Raw genomic sequence first — 21,099 nt, forward strand, 5'->3', positions numbered from 1 at the left:
AGGTTTCAGATTCCGTGAGCAAACCATACCATGTTGTAATCATCACATTCAGCTTCCCAGAAAGCATTTTGTTAACTGCGACATTTATTATTGGGGATTAACCAATAATGAGATGCATAGCTTTATTGGATGCCTTGAACACAGGAACTCTATTTTCTTAGTGATAGCCTATGTTTTGTAACACAAAGTATGGAAGGCTCATGAAAAACTGGCTTGTGAATTTGTGCTAGACTTCAATGAGCTTGACCTAAAACTTTTTATCTCAGCAGTAGTTTTAGAATGCATCAGTTGAATTCTCCCAATAGCACACAAATGCACTACAGTCCTTAAAAACTTTAAACTAACTTATAAAGCAGAGATATACTTCAAAAATTTTAATTTGATTAACTTAATTTTAAAAATATTTTTTCTACATAACCTATTTTTAAAACTCCTTTAAGAAGAAAGGCAGGAAATTCAGAAGCCTAGAATTAAATTCCCAAGAGAAACTAAAATACAGTGAAATTCTGTTAACACTGTTAAAAAAAAAGTTTCAACGGTGAACATAACCACTGGATTATTCATCTACTTTTAAAACACCATATACACAGAGAGTAAGTTCACTAAGTCCCTTCTGGAAATGTAAATGGAAAGAGCAAAAAATAGTTCAGCACCCAGGAACATTTGGTGCTTCACTGTTATGTGAAGAATGTATGTAGGTTACAGATTCATCTATTTGAGTGTGCACATAGGGCAGCAGATATCAAAGTGGTTCAACAATTTAGGTTACCAAGCAGGTAACAGCAAGAAGATTTACAAATTACCACGCCAGATCTTTATTTGACCTACTTCTCTAGAAACAGAAGGTTTCTCATCCCATTGTAATTTTTCTGAATCATCCACTTTCTTGCTAATACTACTTTCTATTTTAGACCCCTCATTTTTCCTGATGTTTTGTGTTTTTCTTGATTGAAATCAGCCTTCTCCACATCATTTTGACTAAGTCAGCGGTATAAGCAAAGCACTTATGAAATACATGCAGTATTGCAGTACACTTAAGAAAGACAAACTGAGGTCACTAGATATTTCCATTGTGTATAAATTCCTTTGGGTCATTAGCAAAAACAACCCCCACATGGTCAGGTGGTCTACACCACAATTTCTTTTTAACATTATTCTACAAAAAACACACTGTTGTTTCAAACAGTCTATTTTAAATCATCATGTTTTATAACAAAATTAGAGAACAAAGCCACAGCTAAGCAAGTACTTGCCTTAAGAAGATAAATGTATCTTAACACACAGATTTGAATAATTCATAGCTGACTAGTACAAGCACTTGCACTTACTGTTGTGTCATCTTTATGTGATCAGAATGGCAAAACAAGTTACACCGCTATAGCTTGCAATGTTTCTAGTAAGAAAATATTTTAATGAAAACTCAGAATTTAAGTGTATAAGTGACTCATGTGACACACAAAATCTAAACAGAAAAAAGTAAAATGCCTAAAAATCTAGTGGGAAAAAAAACACGTGCTTCTCATCTGTCATCCCAGTCTCTTTGATTTTTGAATAAAGAGGTACATTTTTATCAGCATGTTTTCAGATCCACAGGACACCGTTCTGTACTTATCAGTTAAAACAAAAATCAGAAATAACTTCAAACAACTGTATATATATTTATACTACACAGAGATGTGAGAGACAGACAGAAAGAAGGCAGTGCTACAAATATTAAATGTTTCTATCCTTAGGCAATACTAAAGTTTAAACAAGAAGTAATTCTCTTGACAAGTTTTATGGAAGAGAAACGTTTTCTGAGTCAAATACATTTTATAAGATTTACAAGACACTGGCAGGGATGCTTAATGCATTTTATTTCATAAATATACTGTCTGAAGCTGAATTGTATGTCCCAGAGGAAATGGTCTCGCAAACTGTCTTTTGGATACCACGATTTTTCACCACTCTGTCACAGGTTCAGTTCCTGCACAGAGTAAGATACATGTATGACCACTTAACAGCTCTTTAGTATATACATTAAACAAACTGACGCCTTGATAGCTGAATCAACGCTTGATAGTGTACAAGACTCTTGTACAAGCTTAATCTTCTGATTAAGAATTTAAAAGCAAATGTCAGCTCCACAAACCCTTCTACCTGTAAATACTATGAAAACAATAATTGCGGTAGTAGAGGAAACAGTCATTACCTGTTATCTCTTGTGAATTCAAACTTTATTCAAACTTTATTGATTTGCTTTGACAAGGAGAATAACTGAAGTACTCAATACTTTATTTCATGATTGAAATCAACTAAAAAAAGACTATGAAAAATCAACTGTCTGCCATATCATGAAGTAGGATTCATTTTCATTTTAAATATGAAATATCAGTGTCACAACCTTTTCTCACTCTATTCTGCAACGTGATGTAATTGTATCATATTAGGAAATTAATTTTTCCTTATTCAGTTTTCAACAAGCAGCACAGCTTCAGCTTCAAATTCATAGTTGAAACAACATCACCTTTAAATCGGTTAAATATGCTTGTAGAGGTAAACTTGATATAGAGGTAGATGTAGAGGTAAACACCTAGAAATTGGAGCATTCATTGCTGTGGGGCAACAGATGACATAGTTAAGTCATACTCTGAGAGATCTCACTGGGCTCTGGACAACAAAGTGCCTTTTGCTGGCAGTGTGAACCAGACTGTAAGGTTAACATCTGACCTGCGCTGGGGATGACATGAGTGTTGCTGCCCTCAAATGAGCCTTTGGGAGGCACCAGTTATCCTTTCTGCTCAGCGCACCAAGCTTTGGGGTGATGCAGATGTATCTGACCAGCCCTGCTGACAATAGGAGAGGTAATCACTGGGCACAGGAAACACCGTGGGGATTGTGAATGATCTTTTCAATCCTACTGCTACAGCCCTTTCACTGATGGGAATAAAAACTTCCCTGGTAGTCCTAACAGTCTTCCCTCAGCAGAGAATTCCCCCAGGCTGCAGAAACCTTAGCTCCTTTCATATAGCCACAGAGATCTTGCTATCCTGGTACCGAAACAAACTGACAGTGGGGGACAGCCTCTGTTCCCCTGACTATTTTTAGTGGCAGCAAAGAGAATCTGCCATCCCTAATAGAACTCTTTTTTAACTGTGCAATACAATGAAGGCAACATTATTGCAAAGAGGTATTGGGTCAAGTCATTAGGCATTTTGTCTGCTACACCAAACATTTTAGCTTCCTGTCTAACAGAAGGATGATCTGATGGTTTTAGAACAAAAACTGCCCTTGGTACTAAGCTGAATGTCATTTTTCTATGAGAATACCTTCTCTATTCTGGGACTTGCTCAATTTTTGTCTACAGGTTGAAATAAACTTTCCAAAGCTTGCTGATCTCACAATCTATGAGGACAGCTTGCATTTACACAACATGCTTCACTTACTCAGATTCTTTGAAGCAGCATCCAGGGATGCTCACAAGTGACAGTAATGAAAAACAGCCCCAAGGTGGGTAAAGCACTTCTGATTAAATGTACAACCTTCCTCCAGATGCAAATGGGTAAGAAAGGAGCTGCTGTGGAATGGGTTAAATACTTATTTTAGGATGAGATGTATCATTTAATTTAAATTAATTGAAATAAATTAAATAGTATACTAAAACCCCTGTAAGTGACTTGTAGGAAGTCCTCATAGGTTTCTTTGAGCTAATACTAATCAGATACTCCAACTGAGTGGCACACTTGCTTTTATTGCTCTATGTCTGAATCTTATACTTCCTTTTCTTTTTTTCTAGCAATCCTCCACATAACTGGAGCTCTGCAGTTATACAGTGCAGTATATACTGCAAACCAGACATGTCATATTAACCTCTTTTCCACTTGCAGTATTACCTAGTTCCATAAACAGAACAACAGGGTTCAGAAAATTTGGTCTTTTTTACCCTTCTGCCACAAACCTGCCAAACAAACCTGAAAAACCTTTTTCCATGTCTGTTTCTCCAGCAATGATTGCCCTGAAGGTGTTAGATCCCCAAAGAAGAGGCCTGATTCAAGTACTGTAAGCATAGGTGATGATATTGACACTGAGGCTAGGAGGAAACAGTGCACGTAAACATGTAATTTTAAAAGTTGATCCATTACCTTTCTAGCCTTTGCATGGTCATGGCTAGTGTTTTGTTCAGTTCCTCTATCATCCGGCAACCTGAAGGGTGAATGGGCAATGTGCTGGACCCAGAAGGCAGGTGCTGGCTGTGGCTGCTGTACTGGAGCTGGTGCTGGTGAGCTGCTAACTGGGATGGCAGGACAGTGTGATGGTGCTGACTCAAAGGCTGCTGGGAGCTCTTCTGTGTGGAATAGGATGAGAGAGAGAGGTCTGGCCCCCCTAAAGGCATGCAAATCATGACTTTCTTTGGAGGTAGTGGAGGTGACAGTTTAACTGGCATACAAGGCAGTTTCACAGGAGCGCCAGGATCTAGAACAGAAGAAAGAGAGGCCCTGGTGTTAATTTTCATGGCAGTGAGATGGAGGTCAGTGTACTTGACTGGGTGCGCAGGTACTGAGGTTGAAAGTCAACACAGGAGTGTGCACCCCTTCCCTGATGTGACAGATGATGCTGCATAGCTTGCACTCAGCACGGTGTTCAGAAAAATAACTGTTGTTTTGCAGCACTTCTGAGTCTCAAAAAAACATCCCAGGGCTGTGCATATCCCTTAACACATTAAGTAATGCTTAAAAAGGCTTGTGGCACACTTCAACGCTTTAATGCCCTAATCCTCCAAAACAGCCCTTTGAGGTAAGCACAACCTCTCCTGCTCAACAGGCATGTAAATGGCGGGAGCATCCTAACAATAGGATGACTCACCACCATCACTGCCAGAGCACAAGCTGACCATTCTCATCTGCTGCACTGCAATTACTACAAGTCACATTTCTTACAGCTTTATAACGTGCAAAACATCTGGCATTAAAATTACATTACAGGGCAAAAAAGAAATGAAATAGAGTTTGAAAACTAAACAAGAACTGTCTGGAAAAATGAAGGGTACAGGAGGAGAAAATGGTAAAAAGGTTATAAGAGAGTTAAGATTAATGTATTCTTTTACAGAAGACTTGGCAGGCACTTTTCTAGGGGCTCATGAACTGAATCTTAACCTTTTAAACTCTAGGCATGTTCCTTGAATCACATAGTTGACCTGCCAGGCAAAGACTCCCCTGACTTCCATGGGAAATCAATGAGAGGTCTGCACACAAACCTCTGCCAGGACTCAACTGCAGGATGCAGACTTTTGGAGATGCACTGTGAAATGTTTTCAGAAGGAAGAAGAGGTAATGGGAGGGCTTAAAGATCCCAAGATGAGTGTAGTCAATGGTCACAGTGCATGCCAAGAGCAAAGAGAATGAGAAGATATCACAGAATCACAGAATTGTCTAGGTTGGAAGAGACCTCAAGATCATCGAGTCCAACCTCTGACCTAACGCTAACAAGTCCTCCACTAAACCGTATCATTAAGTTCAACAACTAAACATCTTTTAAAGACCTCCAGGAATGGTGACTCCACCACTTCCCTGGGCAGCCCATTCCAATGCCTCACAACCCTCTCAGTAAAGAAGTTCTTCCTAATATCCAACCTAAAACACCCCTGGTGTAACTTTACCCCGTTTCCCCTCGTCCTGTCACCAGGCACGTGGGAGAACAGACCAATCCCCACCTCGCTACAGCCTCCTTTAAGGTACCTTCAGAGAGTGATAAGGTCACCCCTGAGCCTCCTCTTCTCCAGGCTGAACAATCCCTCAGCTGCTCCTCGTAGGACTTGTTCTCCAGACCCCTCACCAGCTTCGTTGCCCTGCTCTGGACTCGCTCGAGCACCTCGATGTCTTTCTTGTAGCGAGGGACCCAAAACTGAACACAGTACTTGAGGTGCGGCCTCACCAGAGCCGACTACAGGGAGACAATCACTTCCCTAGCCCTGCTGGCCACACTGCTTCTTATACAAGCCAGGATGCCGTTGGCCTTCTTGGCCACCTGAGCACACTGCTGGCTCATAGTCAGCCGAGTATCAACCAATGCTCCCAGGTCCTTCTCCACCTGGCAGCTTTCCAACCACTCATCTCCCAACCTGTAGCTCTGCTTGGGGTTATTGCGCCCCAGGTGCAGGACCTGGCACTTGGCCTTGTTGAACTTCATGCAGTTGGCCTCAGCCCATCAGTGCAGCCTGTCCAGATCCTCCTGCAGAGCCTTCCTGCCCTCGAGTAGATCAATACACGCACCTAACTTGGTTTCATCTGAGAACTTACTGAGGGTGCACTCAATGCCCTCATCCAGATCATCGATGAAGATATTAAAGAGGACCGGCCCCAGCACCGAGCCCTGGGGGACGCCACTAGTGACCGGCCTCCAACTGGATTTGACTCCATTTACCACGACTCTTTGGGCCCGGCTATCCAGCCAGTTTCTAACCCAACGAAGCGTGCGCCAGTCCAAGCCAAGAGCATCCAGTTTCTTGAAGAGAATGCTGTGGGAAACTGTGTCAAAAGCCTTGCTGAAGTCAAGGTAGACCACATCCACAGCCTTTCCCTCATCCACCAAGTGTGTCACTTTGTCATAGAAGGAGATCAGGTTTGTCAAGCAGGATCTGCCTTTCATAAATTCATGCTGACTGGACCTGATTGCCTGGTTGCCCTGTAAGTGCCGCGTGATGGCACTCAAGATAATCTGCTCCATGAGCTTCCCTGGCACTGAGGTCAAACTGACAGGCCTGTAGTTTCCCGGGTCTACCCTCTGGCCCTTCTTGTAGATGGGTGTCACGTTTGCTAGCCGCCAGTCAACTGGGACCTCCCCCGATAGCCAGGACTGTTGATAAATGATGGAAAGTGGCTTGGCCAGCTCCTCTGCCAGTTCTCTCAATACCCTTGGGTGGATCCCATCTGGCCCCATCGACTTGCGCACATCCAAGTGCCATGGCAGGTCGCCAACCATTTCTTCGTGGATAGTGAGGGCCACATTCTGCTCCCCATCCCCTTCCACCAGCTCAGGGTACTGGGTATCTAGAGAACAACCGGTATTGCCACTAAAGACTGAGGTAAAGAAGGCATTAAGCACCTTGGCCTTTTCCTCATCTTTTGTAACAAGGTTTCCCCCCACATCCAGTAAAGGCTGGAGATTCTCCTTAGTCCTCCTTTTTGTGTTGATGTATTTGTAAAAACATTTTTTGTTGTCTTTTAACGGCAGTAGCCAGATTGAGCTCCAGTTGAGCTTTGGCCTTTCTAATTTTGTCCCTGCACTGCCTCGCAACATCCTTACAGTCCTCCCGAGTGGCCCGCCCTCTTTTCCAAAGATTGTAAACCCTCTTTTTTCTCCTAAGCTCAAGCCACAATTCTCTATTCAGCCAGGCCGGTCTTCTTCCATGCCAGCTCGTCTTTGGGCATGTGGGTACAGACTGCTCCTGAGCCATTAAGATTTCCTTCTTAAAGAGCACCCAGCCTTCCTGGACTCCTCTGCCCTTCAGAACTGCCTCCCAAGGGACTCTACCAACCAGTGTCCTGAACAGTTCAAAGTCAGCCCTCCGGAAGTCCAATACAGCAGTTTTACTGGTCCCCTTCCTGGCTTCTCCGAGAATGGAGAACTCTACCATTTCATGGTCACTCTGCCCAAGACAGTTTCCAACCACCACATCTCCCACCAGTCCTTATCTGTTTGTGAACAGAAGGTCTAGCGGGGCACCTCCCCGGGTAGGCTCACTAACCAGCTGTGTCAGGAAGCTATCTTCCACGCTCCCCAGAAACCTCCTAGACTGCTTTCTCTGGGCTATGTTGTGCTTCCAGGATATATCTGTGAAGTTGAAGTCCCCCACAAGAACAAGTGCTGACGATTTCGCAACTTTTGTCAGCTGCCTGTAGAACTCCTCATCAGTCTCCTCATCCTGGTTCAGTGGTCTATAACAGACCCCCACCAGGATGCTTCCATTGTTGGCCTTCCCACTGATCCTAACCCACAGGGACTCAACCTTATCATTCCCAGCCTCGAGTTCCATGACATCAAAACTCTCTCTGATATAGAGAGCCACACCGTGACACCTTCCGTGCTGCCTGTCCCTTCTGAAGAGCCTATAGCCAGACATTGCAGCACTCCAGTCATGAGAGTGGTCCCACCACGTGTCCTTGATGGCAACCAAGTCGTAGCCTGCCTGCCACATGATGGCTTCCAGCTCCTGTTTGTTTCCCATGCTGCGTGCATTAGTGTAGATGCACTTCAGTTGGGCCATTGCCTTCTCTCCCAGCCTTGCCATTGTTACCCCTGGCACAGCTTTAACAAGCCTTGTTTCAGCCCCATCCCCCTTCTCACCTAGTTCAAAGCCCTCTCAATGAGCCCCGCCAGCTCCTGGCCTAGGATCTGTTTTCCCCTTAGAGACAGGGACCCGTCTGCGGCCATCAGGCTGGGTGCCAAGTAAAGCACCCCATTGTCAAAAAAAAAAAATTTTCTGTGTTGGCACCAGCCTCTGAGCCACATGTTTATCAGGTGGGCTTTCTGTGTCCTCCCTGTACCCCTCCCTGTCACCAGAGGGATGGACGAAAACACCACCTGTACTCCCGCTCCATCCACTAACTGTCCCAGTCCCCTAAAGTCCCGTTTGATGCTCTTCAGGCTTCTCTCTTCAGTGTCATCACTGCCAGCTTGGACTATTAAAAGAGGATGATAGTCAGAGGAGTGAACCAGGCTGGTAAGCTTTCTGGCAATGTCCCTGACCTTGGCCCCAGGGAGGCAGCAGACTTCCCTATGGGTAGGGTCAGGCCGACAAATAGGTTCCTCTGTTCCCCTGAGAAGGGAGTCGCCCACAACAATCACCCTTCTTTCTGTCTTGGTGGAGGCAGTCCTGAGACGTGGAGTCGACTTCCTCACCCTAGGCATCCTCCTGGGTAGACTTTCTACCTCTTCCTCAGCTACCGGTCTCTCAAGCTCCAGGGCCTCAAACCTGTTGCGTAAGGGCACCTGGGAAGGTGGGGCCAGTAGGGGGGGCATCGCCTGCGATGTCAAGCGGGGACCTGTCTCCATTCCTCCTCAACTCCTAGGTCCTCTCCCTCTGCCCGACAGCAACAGGGCAGGGGGTCCACCCCCATTTGGGGTGTCTCACCCCAGTACCTGTCCTTCAGGACCTGCAGAGAGTTGTTCCACAAGTCTGTCTCCTGCTCACACTCCCTGATATCCCTCAATCTCTCGACCTCCTTCTTGAGTTCTGCCACGAGGCGGACCAGGTCATCCACCTGCTTGCACCTCACGCACACAGTCTCTCTGCCCCCCGCAGGTGGTAGCGGCAGGCTCAGGTACTCCCTGCACTCAGAGACCTGAACTGCCGCAGTTTTGGGCAGGCAGTCGGTCTGGGCGTGTACAGACTTCCTAGAGAGAGCACTGTGCCTGGTGGAGACAATTGCAGACTAGCTAGTGGTAGACCGCTGTTAGAGGAGGTGTTCGTATGGGTGGGGCGGGAACGCTCTGCCCTCCCTACTTGCCCTGCCTGGGCGAACTGCCACGCCAACTGCCGCGCCACTCCCTTCCGACATGCCATGCCCTGGTCACCCGCGCTCCTGGTCACCCGCACTCCCTAGGAGCAGCTTTTGAACAGCTGGGGAGGGGGTGCTGCTGGCTCTGCCTATGCCTCCTTCTCACCTCGTTCACCTACCTTGCAAGGGCTGCTGGGCCCTGGCGGCTCCCTCGAGTGGGCTTGATACCGGAAGAATTAGCCCTGCCTGTCTGATGCCCCGCTCCACTACAGCATGCGTCTGCCCCGGAGCCGATTGCCTTGGCAAGTGGCCCAATATATTGAGCCATTTGCCGAGCCACAAAATATATCATATATTTGGCTCTGCAATGCTCTGCACACTCTTTGGCCTCTTTTTGCTTCAGTTCACACTTGCTGTAACATGGTAAAGGAACTGAAGGGTCAGAATCTTCTTATGACCTGAGAAGGCTTGGCAGTAAGATGTTCTCTAGTTTCAAATGTCATCACTCTCCTGAGCAATATCCGATTTGTAAAGTCCTTTTCCAGATGGTTAGTTGTAACATAAACTATCCTTCTTGCCCCCTTTATCCCTTCTTTCCTTCTGGCCTGTTCTGGGTATTGCTTGTACTAGGATCCGTATCTACTAGCCAGAGTGCATGAGGTGCATGATACTAGGACTTAAAAGCACTAGCACTTCTTGAAAATGATTACGGACAGTAAGGTGGAAAAAGACTATGCATGGGGCCAAGCTCAGGATTAGTATCAGACTTTCTTTAGTGCTAGCTTTTTAGTCAGAGCTTTGTTTCATCCACAGTATACGTTTGATACTGGTGTTGTGCTACAATAGAAAAACCACACAGACAGTAAATCTTCCCATTCTTCAAGAGACAGGAGAGGTAAAGGGTGTGCAAAGATGAGAAAGGCATGAAGAGAAAGTGGCCTTCCCTCATTGTAGAATGTGAGAGTTACAAAGGGGAGAACCCAAGTTTTTCCATTTTCCATGCAATATCATATCTGCCTAATATTGCTCTCTTGAAGAGAGAGAAATTTGCTCTCAAAGGCAAAAAAGTCTTCCAATGGCTCCACCAAGGCTGAAATCTAACTCACAGTTATATATGACCAAGGAATCTGCTGTAAGCATCTTCTCCATGCAACATTACTAGAGTCCTAAATCATTACACAAAGCACTAATGTGACAGAAGAGAAGCAAACTGTGTGAAGCCAGGTGTGCAAGTCTGATTAATCTCTTCTGTCTTAGGCTCCTCATGCTCAAGAGAATAATGAACAATCTTTGCAAGATGGTGGTTCCTAGCAGGGTTGTGACCACTGAGAACTGTGCATGGTTAAGTAATAACTGTGCCAGAATTGATGAAAGAGATGTTAGATTTTCCATTGCTGATGACATTAAATTACTTAAAACATATTTGTACAAGCCACAATATTTGCTGCACATCAGACCTATGGAAGACATCAGACAAGCAGGTCAGCCTTTACCTCTTCCTTATAGATCATTTTGCTAATACATACAATTGCTGCATTTCCTTTTGGGTTTTAGGGAGATAACTGTGCTTTTACTCTCTGTGCAGATCTGCCCTGGATGGCACTCCTGGAGTGTTTGTGTTATACTGAGGCTATACACCAGGTACACCAGGTTCAGTGTCTTCCCAGGCACTGAACATACCTAGAGAACTGGTTAGAACACACTGCATATACACATTACATATAGGATACTAGAAAGTTATGGATATATGGTGGCAAATATTGTTCCATCAGGGATGCTAGATAAGCCCATTAGAATCAGATTCTGCCCCAGCACACCTGGGAGTTACTCTCAGAGGAAGAGGGCACACCTAGGAATCCTGGGCTTGTGGCAGAGCTGGCTATGTTTACAAACCTAGCAGTGTGAGGAAAGCTGTTTCTTCACTCCTTGTGATACCAAGCAGTAGCCAGTAGGCCAAAAAAGGCCAATAGCCTCCTAGATTGCAAGAAGCACTGCCAGGAGATCAAGGGATTATCCCCCTTCTATTCAGCATGCCTTAGACTATATCTAGATTACTGTATCAAGTTTTGGGGCTCCCAGTACAGGTAAGACAAAAAAAAAAGAGAAGAATTCAGCAGAAGGCTGTCACAATGTGAAGGGTGAGAGAGTTGGGGTTGACAAGCCTGCAGAAGAGAAGACTCTGGGGAAATCTCATAGCAGCCTTTACATACCTAAAGGGGGCCTACAGGAAAGCTGGGGAGGGACTCTGTCAGGGAATACAGTGATAGGACAAGGGGAAATGGCTTTATTCTAAAAGAAAGTAGATTTAGATTAGATATTGGGAAGAAATTCTTTACTCAGAGGGTAGTGAGGCACTGACACAGATTGCCTAGAGAAGCTGTGGATGCTTCAACCCTGGAAGTGTTCAAGGTCAGGCTGGATGGGGCTTTGGGTAACCTGATCTAGTGGGGACTGTCCCTACCCATGGCAGAGGGGATGGAACTTGACGATCTTTAAGGTCCCTTCTAAACCAAACCATTTTATGTTCCTATGATTGGCTGAGGGACTGGGGTTTATTCATCCTGGACAAAAGATAGCTTGGGGAGGGACATAACAGCAACACGCCAGTACCTAGAAGGAGGTTATCAACTCTCCACAGTGGTACATGGTGGGAGGAGGAGAGTCAATGGGTAAAAATTGAAACAAGAGGTTCAAGACTTAATTATAAAGTGTTATGCCCAAATGAGAAGAACCAAACAGTGCAATAGGTTTGCCCAGACAGGTCTTGCAGTCTTTTGACATTTTCAAGACCCTGACCAACTGTTGTAGTTTGTTGCATTCGGAGAACATAAATAAACTGAGCATGCTCATCCTTAAGGTTGAAAATTATAGCTCTGAAAATTATAGGCTTGTATGAATTCGCTGAAGAGCCTTAGAAAGGGTTTCAAAGATGAAAAGATTTCCTGCTGCCTATGTGTGCTAGGTACTACCCTCCAGGTAAGAGCAGGCAGATGAAGTGTGGAGAGAGCAACTCCATCAGGGCCCAGTTTCCTGTGAGAACCTGGATGTACTGGGAAAGGAAACCCACTTTTTCTCTGCTGTCTCTCCTTCAAGCACACAGTGAAAAGAGAATTCTCCATTGCCCCCTCATGAATGTAACCTGTCTTCATAAATATAGCCTGCCAGAGCAGACAGCAGGAGATAACAGAACAGAACAGGAAGCTTTCAGATAATTTCATGGGGTCATCTACAGAAAAGCCTTCTAAGATATGTGATTGTCAGATAATAAAATACTGCACAAAATATTTGCTGAAAAATTTGTAGCAGTAAATACTTTCATAACACTGTAACTAACTATCAGCTGTGTTGCTGCAATGTATCAGGACACCAAGCAACCATACTCTCAAACCTCATCTTTGGCATGTCCACATTATCAGAAGCTTTGGGGGTTTGCAGGGTTTCCTATCCTGTTAAATGTTTGCCTCTAATTATGAATTAGTTCTTATTCTACAGAGACATAAATAGAAGGCACAGAAAGAAAAAAAAAAAAAAAGTGTGCCATGCCTCTCCTTAAAATGTTGACTGAAGAAACCAAGAGAATGGAAAAGGTTTTTCAAAGCTGTTTTTAAAATACAACTGCTGAGTGGCCAGATACATCCTAGTAGTGTATCCCTAGTGGCCACACTACACCCTTGCATAAAATTAGGCTAATTTTAGACTCAGACACACTCAGGTGTTGCTGAGACTTCTGCTTGGTGGCGCACAATTTGTTATCTGAAGTTTTAGGGGACTTCATGGGTAACTGGTAATTCAGTTCTTTCAACAGAAACTATCAGATTAATTTCAGAAACATCATCTGTACTGACTAAAAGTAACCACTTCGTGAATCAGGACCAAAATGAGCCGGGGTATGCTGTCTATCAAACCATATATGACCAGTATTCTTGTCGCTTTTGGCCATTAAAGATATTATGGTAATGTGGGGACTTAATCTTGGCAGTCCAGCTACATTTTGTCCCAGGTGATGATTTCACTTTCTCCTCTATTTTTAACCAAATAAGGGGGGTTGCAATTGTTGTTCTAAATGCCTGAGTACTGTGTGTCAATATTGGGGAATTAAAATGATGAAAGAAATTCTACCCATGAAGGGTATGATCATATATAATAATGATCATATTTGTAAGGCTTACCAGGAGGTAACTGGCCAAGAGGAAATGCAGAGCAGTGCAACAGTGGTATCAAAACATTTAAGAATCACATTGTTCTGCAAGGGTTGCCTGTCCCGTGCTATGAAGGAATCACTGATTAAGAGAGTAATACTGCTTCATTCCAATGGAAGAAAAAGTAGAGAGAGAGTCTGTGTTGGTATTTCCACACCTAGTACTGTGATAGGGATATTCTCTGTGGATGCAGCATCACCAAGAGCATTGGGTGATGGCATGAAGCAAAGTACCAAGCGCACTTCTGCAGTGGTGGTGGCATCACTCCCAGTGTCTGCTCTGCTGTCTGCTCTTGGCTCTGCCCCCATTCCTCTGCTGTCCCATCCCCACAGTACCTGATCTAGAGAAGAGGCATACCAAAGCTGTCTGATTTATATTTGCTACAGGCAATTCTCTCTTCCTATCACTTTTAAAACTGATATTTCATTTTCATCCTCCACAAAATTAAATGTGATCTTGCTTGTTTACTTTAGGCTTGCACTTTTATGTGCATTTCTTATCAAGGGAAAGGCCGATCTTTGTCTTGGCACAGGCACAGAGATATCTGAGATGGTTCACAAATGCTTTTAGAGGTAAAGACTGTTTCTCTCTCTTTCCTAAACCTTGTATTACACTCTTTGGCAAATATTCTAAGTCAATCTTCATACCTTTACCTGAAGAACTTCGTATCTTCATACTTTTTTCATACCTACAAACCCGAAGAACTTTGGGACAAGTTCTTAGCAAGAATGTGGTCAGACTCACAGGAAGCTTTTCTTCCCTCACACTGTGTGTTTAATATATTTCTCCTTTTTTTTTTTATTTTTTAACTTTATGCTGACTCTGCCTATAGTGATTTGATTTTATAATACTATATTCTCATTTATATTTGTATAAAGCATATTTTTCTTTACATATACACGTACATATATGTAACTGTCTTAAGACTGAAGTTCAGAGGCAGTTCTGCATCTTCCAACTCAGATGCGTACCATTACAACATCACATTTCCTCTTGCAGTCTTCTTGAACAGAGCTACCAGACCATAAACCACTGTAACTTCTCACTAGTCATGCTTGGTATGTCTTATTTTGTCCTTCAACTCTCTCACAAAATATTTAATAGAAAAATGGGTATGCAATGAGAAGAGAAAAGTCTTCACCTTGAATGCCAGAATTCCAATTTCATCTGTTTTCTCACACACAAGCTGAGGATGTCTGGAGTAATTAGCAAAAGAATAGCATTAATTCTGCTTCTCACTGATGAGGGTGCTTCATTAGGATTGATTGATCATTTTCAAAGATTATACATGGCTAATATAATTACCAGTGAAGAACACAAGGCATTGAACATGTATATCCTTAGACCACCCAAGTAAATGGACCCTTAAGAATAAACTCAGTGCTCTTATTTATAAAATACGTTTAAATCAGGCTTTCAGTTCTAGCAGGGCTAGCTGTCAATTAAATTAGGGTCCTTTGACCAAATCTGAGTCTCTGTTCCTTTCCCCTGAGGGCTTTGCATATTCATGTATAAGAGCCTGTGTCTATGTGCATTCAAGAGATCATTTAGAACTGGATGAGAAACCACTAAAAGTTATCATGAACTAAGAGAAGACACAGCTCTGTTTCACTTTCATTGGAAAAGTTGTTACCATCAAGCAATTAATTTATGCTGATAGCTTGAGAGTGGTACTACTTCACACAAAATTACCAGCTGAAAAAAAAACAACTATCAGAAGCACCCATCCTGTAATTCTGCTATCTCATGCAGAGGAAAGCTTTATTTTTAATGGATACTTAGTGCCAGAGGTTTTTCCTACACTATTCCTTTTTTCATTATTCTTTATAATTTTCTTTTTAATTTTTTCATGTTGGCCTCATTTCTGAGCAGCTTCTTGTAATTGGAACAGAGTGTTATGGGAGATATAGGAAGCTGGTGTCGTCCTCACCTGAAGCCAGCAATTCTGCCGCTTGGCTTTCCACGTTGCAGAACTGCCAATTTGTCTTGTAGTATAAGGCAAAAAAAACAGTCCTTATGTGGAGATTTTGGTAGGCAAGAAAGTAAGAGATTCCAAATACAATGAACAAAACTATACAGAAGAAAACGTGTAGCAACCCAAACAAAAACATGAAGAGACAACATAGAAATATGAAAGAAAACCAGAACACGCTCTTCCCTAATGAGCTCCTTCCTGATATATTTCTTAACCTGAATTAAACAAGCATTAACTGACAGGAATAATAAAAAAAAAAAAAGTACCTAGAATGTATTAATGTGGACTGAACATTTCTCACATTAGTCCTGAAAAGGTTGGAGCAGCATGAACACCAGAAGAGCAACCCAGTGAGAGGCCAGGAGCTGCCTCAGTACAGAGATGCACCATACCTCATCTTGAGCATGGGATTTCAAGGTGCTGCCTCCTGGGAAGCAGCTGCAATTATGAGCAGACTGTTCAAAGGATGTAGATAAAGACTTAGGGAGCCCTTTTTGGTCTGTATAAGTGCAATAATCCTTTGTCTCAGTGGCCTAAATGACAGACTGGAGAGAGCAGACTGGTCAGGTAAGATCCATCAATCCTCCTTCCACATGTGTCTAAAGCTTTGAATCCCAGAGAGCCTGGACGCTTGTAAAAGATCTGGGACACAAAAAAGGAATCTGACTTGTTTCTAGCTGGCATGCAGAGAGAGAAAAACAGCAGCATAATCTGTAGAACACCAAAATCCTAGTCAGTGGGAACTGAAGCTGCCCATCATCAGCAGGACTCATCAGTAGGAGGGGAACAGTTAGAGCTGGGGTGGAAAGGGGAGCAGGTGGGCAGGTTGTGTGAGCAGGGAAGCAAAATGGTAAGAAGGCAGGTGACAGAATGGCCTGTGTAAGGATCAAGGGGCTTGACAAAAGAGAAACATATTGAAAGATAAAGGGAATGTGTCTGGGGCGACCTGCCCAGATGTCAGTTGAGGGTAGAAGCAACAAGACAAAAGAAAAATTCTCCCTCTCCCTCCTACCTACCCTGCCCCTGCCCTGCCTCTTTTCTTGTTAAAAAGTATTTAAAGATATCCTTGTATTTTATTGTTATTTCATTTCCCATCAAAATACATCCTGCCATTTTTGTAGTGATGGTACATCTTGATAAATAGGAGTGGGGAGGGTTTGTCAGGAAATGTCATGGTAGCACTAGGTAAACAGGGAGGAGAAGGGAAGAGTCCTGAAGCAACCTTGATGATGGTATAGTCTGAAAATTCTTTGCAATCCCTGCCCTAGGTACAACACACACACATTGCTAGTACACACAACAACATGTGCAAACAGGTTTACGGAAGGGCATTGAGGACTTAGCTATAAGGGCAAGTTTTTCCTATATGGGGCACGGTGATGCTGAGGGTCTAGAAACACCTACTTACCAGTTAAGTGGCTGGCAATCCTGGCAATAGGTTTAGGAGGCAGGGCAGGGGGTTGTTTGAGGAGGGACAACTGTTTCACTGGGGTGTCCTCATGGTCTCCAGGGAAAGCAGCAGATTTTTTGGGGGGAAGTAGCAGGACTGGCTTAGCTGTAGGATCTTGGGACAGGAGGACGCCGGATTCATTGGATGTGGGGCTCTCTTCAGACACTGGAGGACACAACCACATCATAGACGCAACAACGTTATGAGCAAAGCAGCAGTGGATACAGACATTTTAAGACGAGAAAAGCAGTGCAGGAATGCGGATTAGGACTGACTAATAGATTTCACTCAAACATCATATTAACACAGAAAGAAATAGAGAAAGAGAGAAAAAGAGAGAAAGAGTAACACACATTGAGACAACAGCTGAATTTCCCATTACCTCTGACAGAAGTCAGCTCCCTTACGCTGAGCTGGGACATATTCCCACATCTTGAGCACATATCAAGAGCTTAAAATGTCACATCTCAGATGGTCTGTCACCACAGCTTGCTCAGAACCAGATATGTTAGCAGGCAGTCTTCAAATTTATCCTATAACTGTAAAAGCACCTCTTGGGGGCTATTTCATTCCAAAGAGGCCACACAACTGTGCATGATCGTAGAGGAGTGCTTCTACTAGTCGATTTTCCTCACTTGACCTTAATCCACAACTTCAACATTAAGTGATGCAGGAAGAGGAGTTAACCTAGATGTACAGTATTGCTGTCTCTCTTTATAGGCTGGGGAAGAAGTGCAGAGAGCCTCACCTAGGATGGTGCAGCTGGCTGTGTTAACTACTGGAAGATGAGTGATGTGAATGTCACCCAACACCATGCAGCAGGTAAAGGAAATGACATACCCCAGGGTTTAAAAATGTTATCAGCCCTCTAGAGCTCATCAGCACAGCTGAGAAGTAGCGTGACAGTTAGAAATGTACTCTTAAATGTTCACAAAAATGCAAGGACTTTGCCTGACATGCAAGAGGTTACTTGTGTAGAAGTAGAGTACATAGCAGAAGTACTGCTATGCTGAGACAGTCAAAATTTCTTATGGAGCACCCAGCGATAATCTATATGCTCCTTCTCCACCAGAATAACTTGGTCTTCAACAATGGTTTCTCAGGATAAGAGGTCAAAAACCTGTTTCAAACTGCTTAAAGTAGCTATGTCATACTGAAAACAAGATGTTACCTGTTCCATCCATGATCTCTGTGGTTGGGAGCACCTCATATGAGCAGGGTTCCCCAGGTGCAGAACCTGACTCCAGTTCTGCTAGGGCTGGAAGTGATACTTGGCTGGAGCTCAGCACTGGTCCAGAGCCCAGAGGCTGCCCATTCTCCAAAGCTCCTTCGTCATTTGGTATGGAAAGTTCCCCATCTGTTCATATTTGGAGGAAAGCACAGTGACAACAGAAAACACAAATAAGATACAGAAAATTTTGAAATGAAGTCTGCTTTCTCCAATAGCTTGCTTGAGAATGAAGAACCTGAACTAAGTCATTGTATGTGCATAGGAGACACAGGATAATGATCAAAATAATATGGTTTTTATCTCAAAAATACAACTTGTGCTGAGCAATTTTTGGAGCTGTCTGAACGATGTTCTGTCCACAACAGTTTCATAGAAGTCTGACAGCATTTCATTTGTCTTACAGGGTTATTAAGACTTGGGAAAGATCTGCCAAATAACTGTGTTGATCCTTTGCTTATCCCTAGGCTTGTCATTATGATCCATGGTCTAAGCTGCATGGTCATCCTCCATCTGATAAGGCCACAAAATTTATTTTCCCTGTCTCTGTTAAAACTGTAAAGTCAGAAAAGAGAATGGACTGGAACTGAAGCTATCAAACTTTAAAAAAAAAAATACAATACATAATTTATAATATTTTAATAATAATAATAATGAGCATTATTCCCTTCCCTTACAGTATTTTTAATACCATAAAGGACACAAAAGGAATCACAGAAGTATTTCACTACTTTATATCCCAATAAAACTATTATAGTCTCCCAGCATGATCAAGACTATAAGTAAGGGAGAGAACAATTTTTATGGTTGCCTGGTGAAAGGTCTTGATATTGAGATATAGCGGATTCCATTTAGAAAGTCTGTTTTTGAAGTTATTATTAATAACTTCTCCATATGGGCAAAAATTTCTGTAACAGCAATTGTTCGTTTCTTTTCTATCAAACACCACTTCACATTAGAAATAATATAGAACAGAAGGGAGGGATCATATCATTCTTCACGGTGTCAACCTGCATGATTTTTATCTCAGAACTTGTTATGCACAGTACTCTGGTACCTGGAGGCAATGACTGCACAGGTATATCAATTGCAATTTTATAAAGTGTTCAGCTCTTATGGTTATGAGTGGAAGCCTGAAAATAAACCCAGAATGTGACCTGTAAGAAAAGAAAAGAAAAGAAAAAAAAAAAGCAGGCAAATAAAAAGAGCCTAATTTTCCTATGCTTTCAAATTATTTTTAAAGTCAAACTCAGGATTTCAGGATCTGGTTCTTCATTTTTGGGCAACTGTGATTAGCCACATTACTGCTCAATGTACCATGCAGAAATGTACAGCACTCAAGTGAGCACACACTTTCCCCTCACACGGCTAAGATATGCAAAACACTTTGGAAAACAATACTGAAGAGACAGAAAAACAAAGTTGCACTTAGGTGTCAGGACACAGCAATTAGCATGTCTGAAAGTACAATAGATGTACTACTAATAAATAATTATTATTTTTTTTCTTTCTGTCTTGTAAAGCTTCGGTACAACATGTGAAGATGGTCTCTTCCTTAGTTTGGTATTGTTAGAAATACCAAGGTTCTTGACTTTCTTAATTTTATTTATTAATTTATTTATTAAGAACCAAAGAGCTATTACGATATATTGCCACATCACCTGCAGCTTTCAGAGCAATCAACTGAGCTGGCAAAAGGTGGCAACATTAATCAAAACTGAAGGTTTCAGCCAATTTTTCACAGCATAGCCTCTTTCTAACTGCTGCAGTCATTCAATACAAACCATTTTATTTCCCTAGATAGCAAGGATCAACCAACAGTTCAGCCAGTATTTAAGCTGAATGTTTTTTGACTTAACTGTTTTGACTTAACTGTTAGGATGGAAATGCCATGTATCCCGTGCTTGTTTTGTCTCCCTTTTGTAAACACATTCCTTTACATGTGTTTGGGATAGAGGCTGCTGTTGTGTCAGAGACATGGTTTCATGAAAGATCATAATTACTGCTTAGGCAGAATAACTGCTTCTTGAATGAAAGACAGTGACTATGTCCAACAATATTCACTAATTTGGTATAGGACTAAATTTGACCATTACTATGACCAGACAATGAGTATGTATGATAAAACCAACAATTTATTTTTTTTTTTGGGATATCTACACATTTTTAATGGAGATGCCAATTGTAACATGCAGAGCATCTTGAAATCTTACTATCTTTAATGCACTTTGTATTTATCAAGGTATATTCAGCATGGCTTAAGAAGATAGCATTCAAATTATCTGTTGAAGGTTTACTATTGCAAAAAAGCAAAGTAAGAGAGAATTTTGACTTTTACTTGTTGTCATAATAGCAAGCGTGACAGCTCTCCTTATTGACAACATAACCTATTTTAATCTTCCCTTTGAAAATCTCTTATCTTCATTTAGGCTCTAAAATTCATCCTCGGATTTGACTGAAATCATCAGACATGGCACAGTATCATGACTGAAATATATACACTAAATCTGATCTTGCTTAAAGAAGAACTACACCAGGAACTGCTAAAACACAGTAAACAGGTCAAAGAAGGAGATGAAAATCATCATCTGTAAAGTGAAGAATCTCTTAGTGTGAATTAATCCTGGATCAGAGGTATGCTTGACAACCAGACATAAAGGGCAAATTAATTGCTATTTTTAAAGTAGTAAAAGCTATTTCGGATAGCTGACATACAAATGGAAAAAATCTTAGTAATGCAGTTATGACATATATGGATGAATTGATTAGTC

The 21,099-nt window shown here is 42.5% G+C and overlaps 1 protein-coding gene across 6 annotated transcripts in view; it reads right to left on the bottom strand.

Annotated features, from left to right (window-relative positions):
• PHACTR1 (phosphatase and actin regulator 1) overlaps positions 1–21,099 on the bottom strand; it is a 306,420-nt gene that overhangs the window by 55,650 nt on the left and 229,671 nt on the right. For all 6 annotated transcript variants that reach the window (XM_032181577.1, XM_032181579.1, XM_032181581.1 and 3 more), the window contains 3 exons: positions 18,272–18,457; positions 17,059–17,265; positions 4,122–4,452 (listed from right to left, as the gene is read on the bottom strand). In XM_032181577.1, coding sequence (XP_032037468.1) covers positions 4,122–4,452; positions 17,059–17,265; positions 18,272–18,457 — 724 coding nt within the window. The remainder of the gene's footprint in view (positions 1–4,121; positions 4,453–17,058; positions 17,266–18,271; positions 18,458–21,099) is intronic.

Source organism: Aythya fuligula, chromosome 2 (genome assembly GCF_009819795.1).
Source record: "Aythya fuligula isolate bAytFul2 chromosome 2, bAytFul2.pri, whole genome shotgun sequence".
NCBI classification, from domain to species: domain Eukaryota; kingdom Metazoa; phylum Chordata; class Aves; order Anseriformes; family Anatidae; genus Aythya; species Aythya fuligula.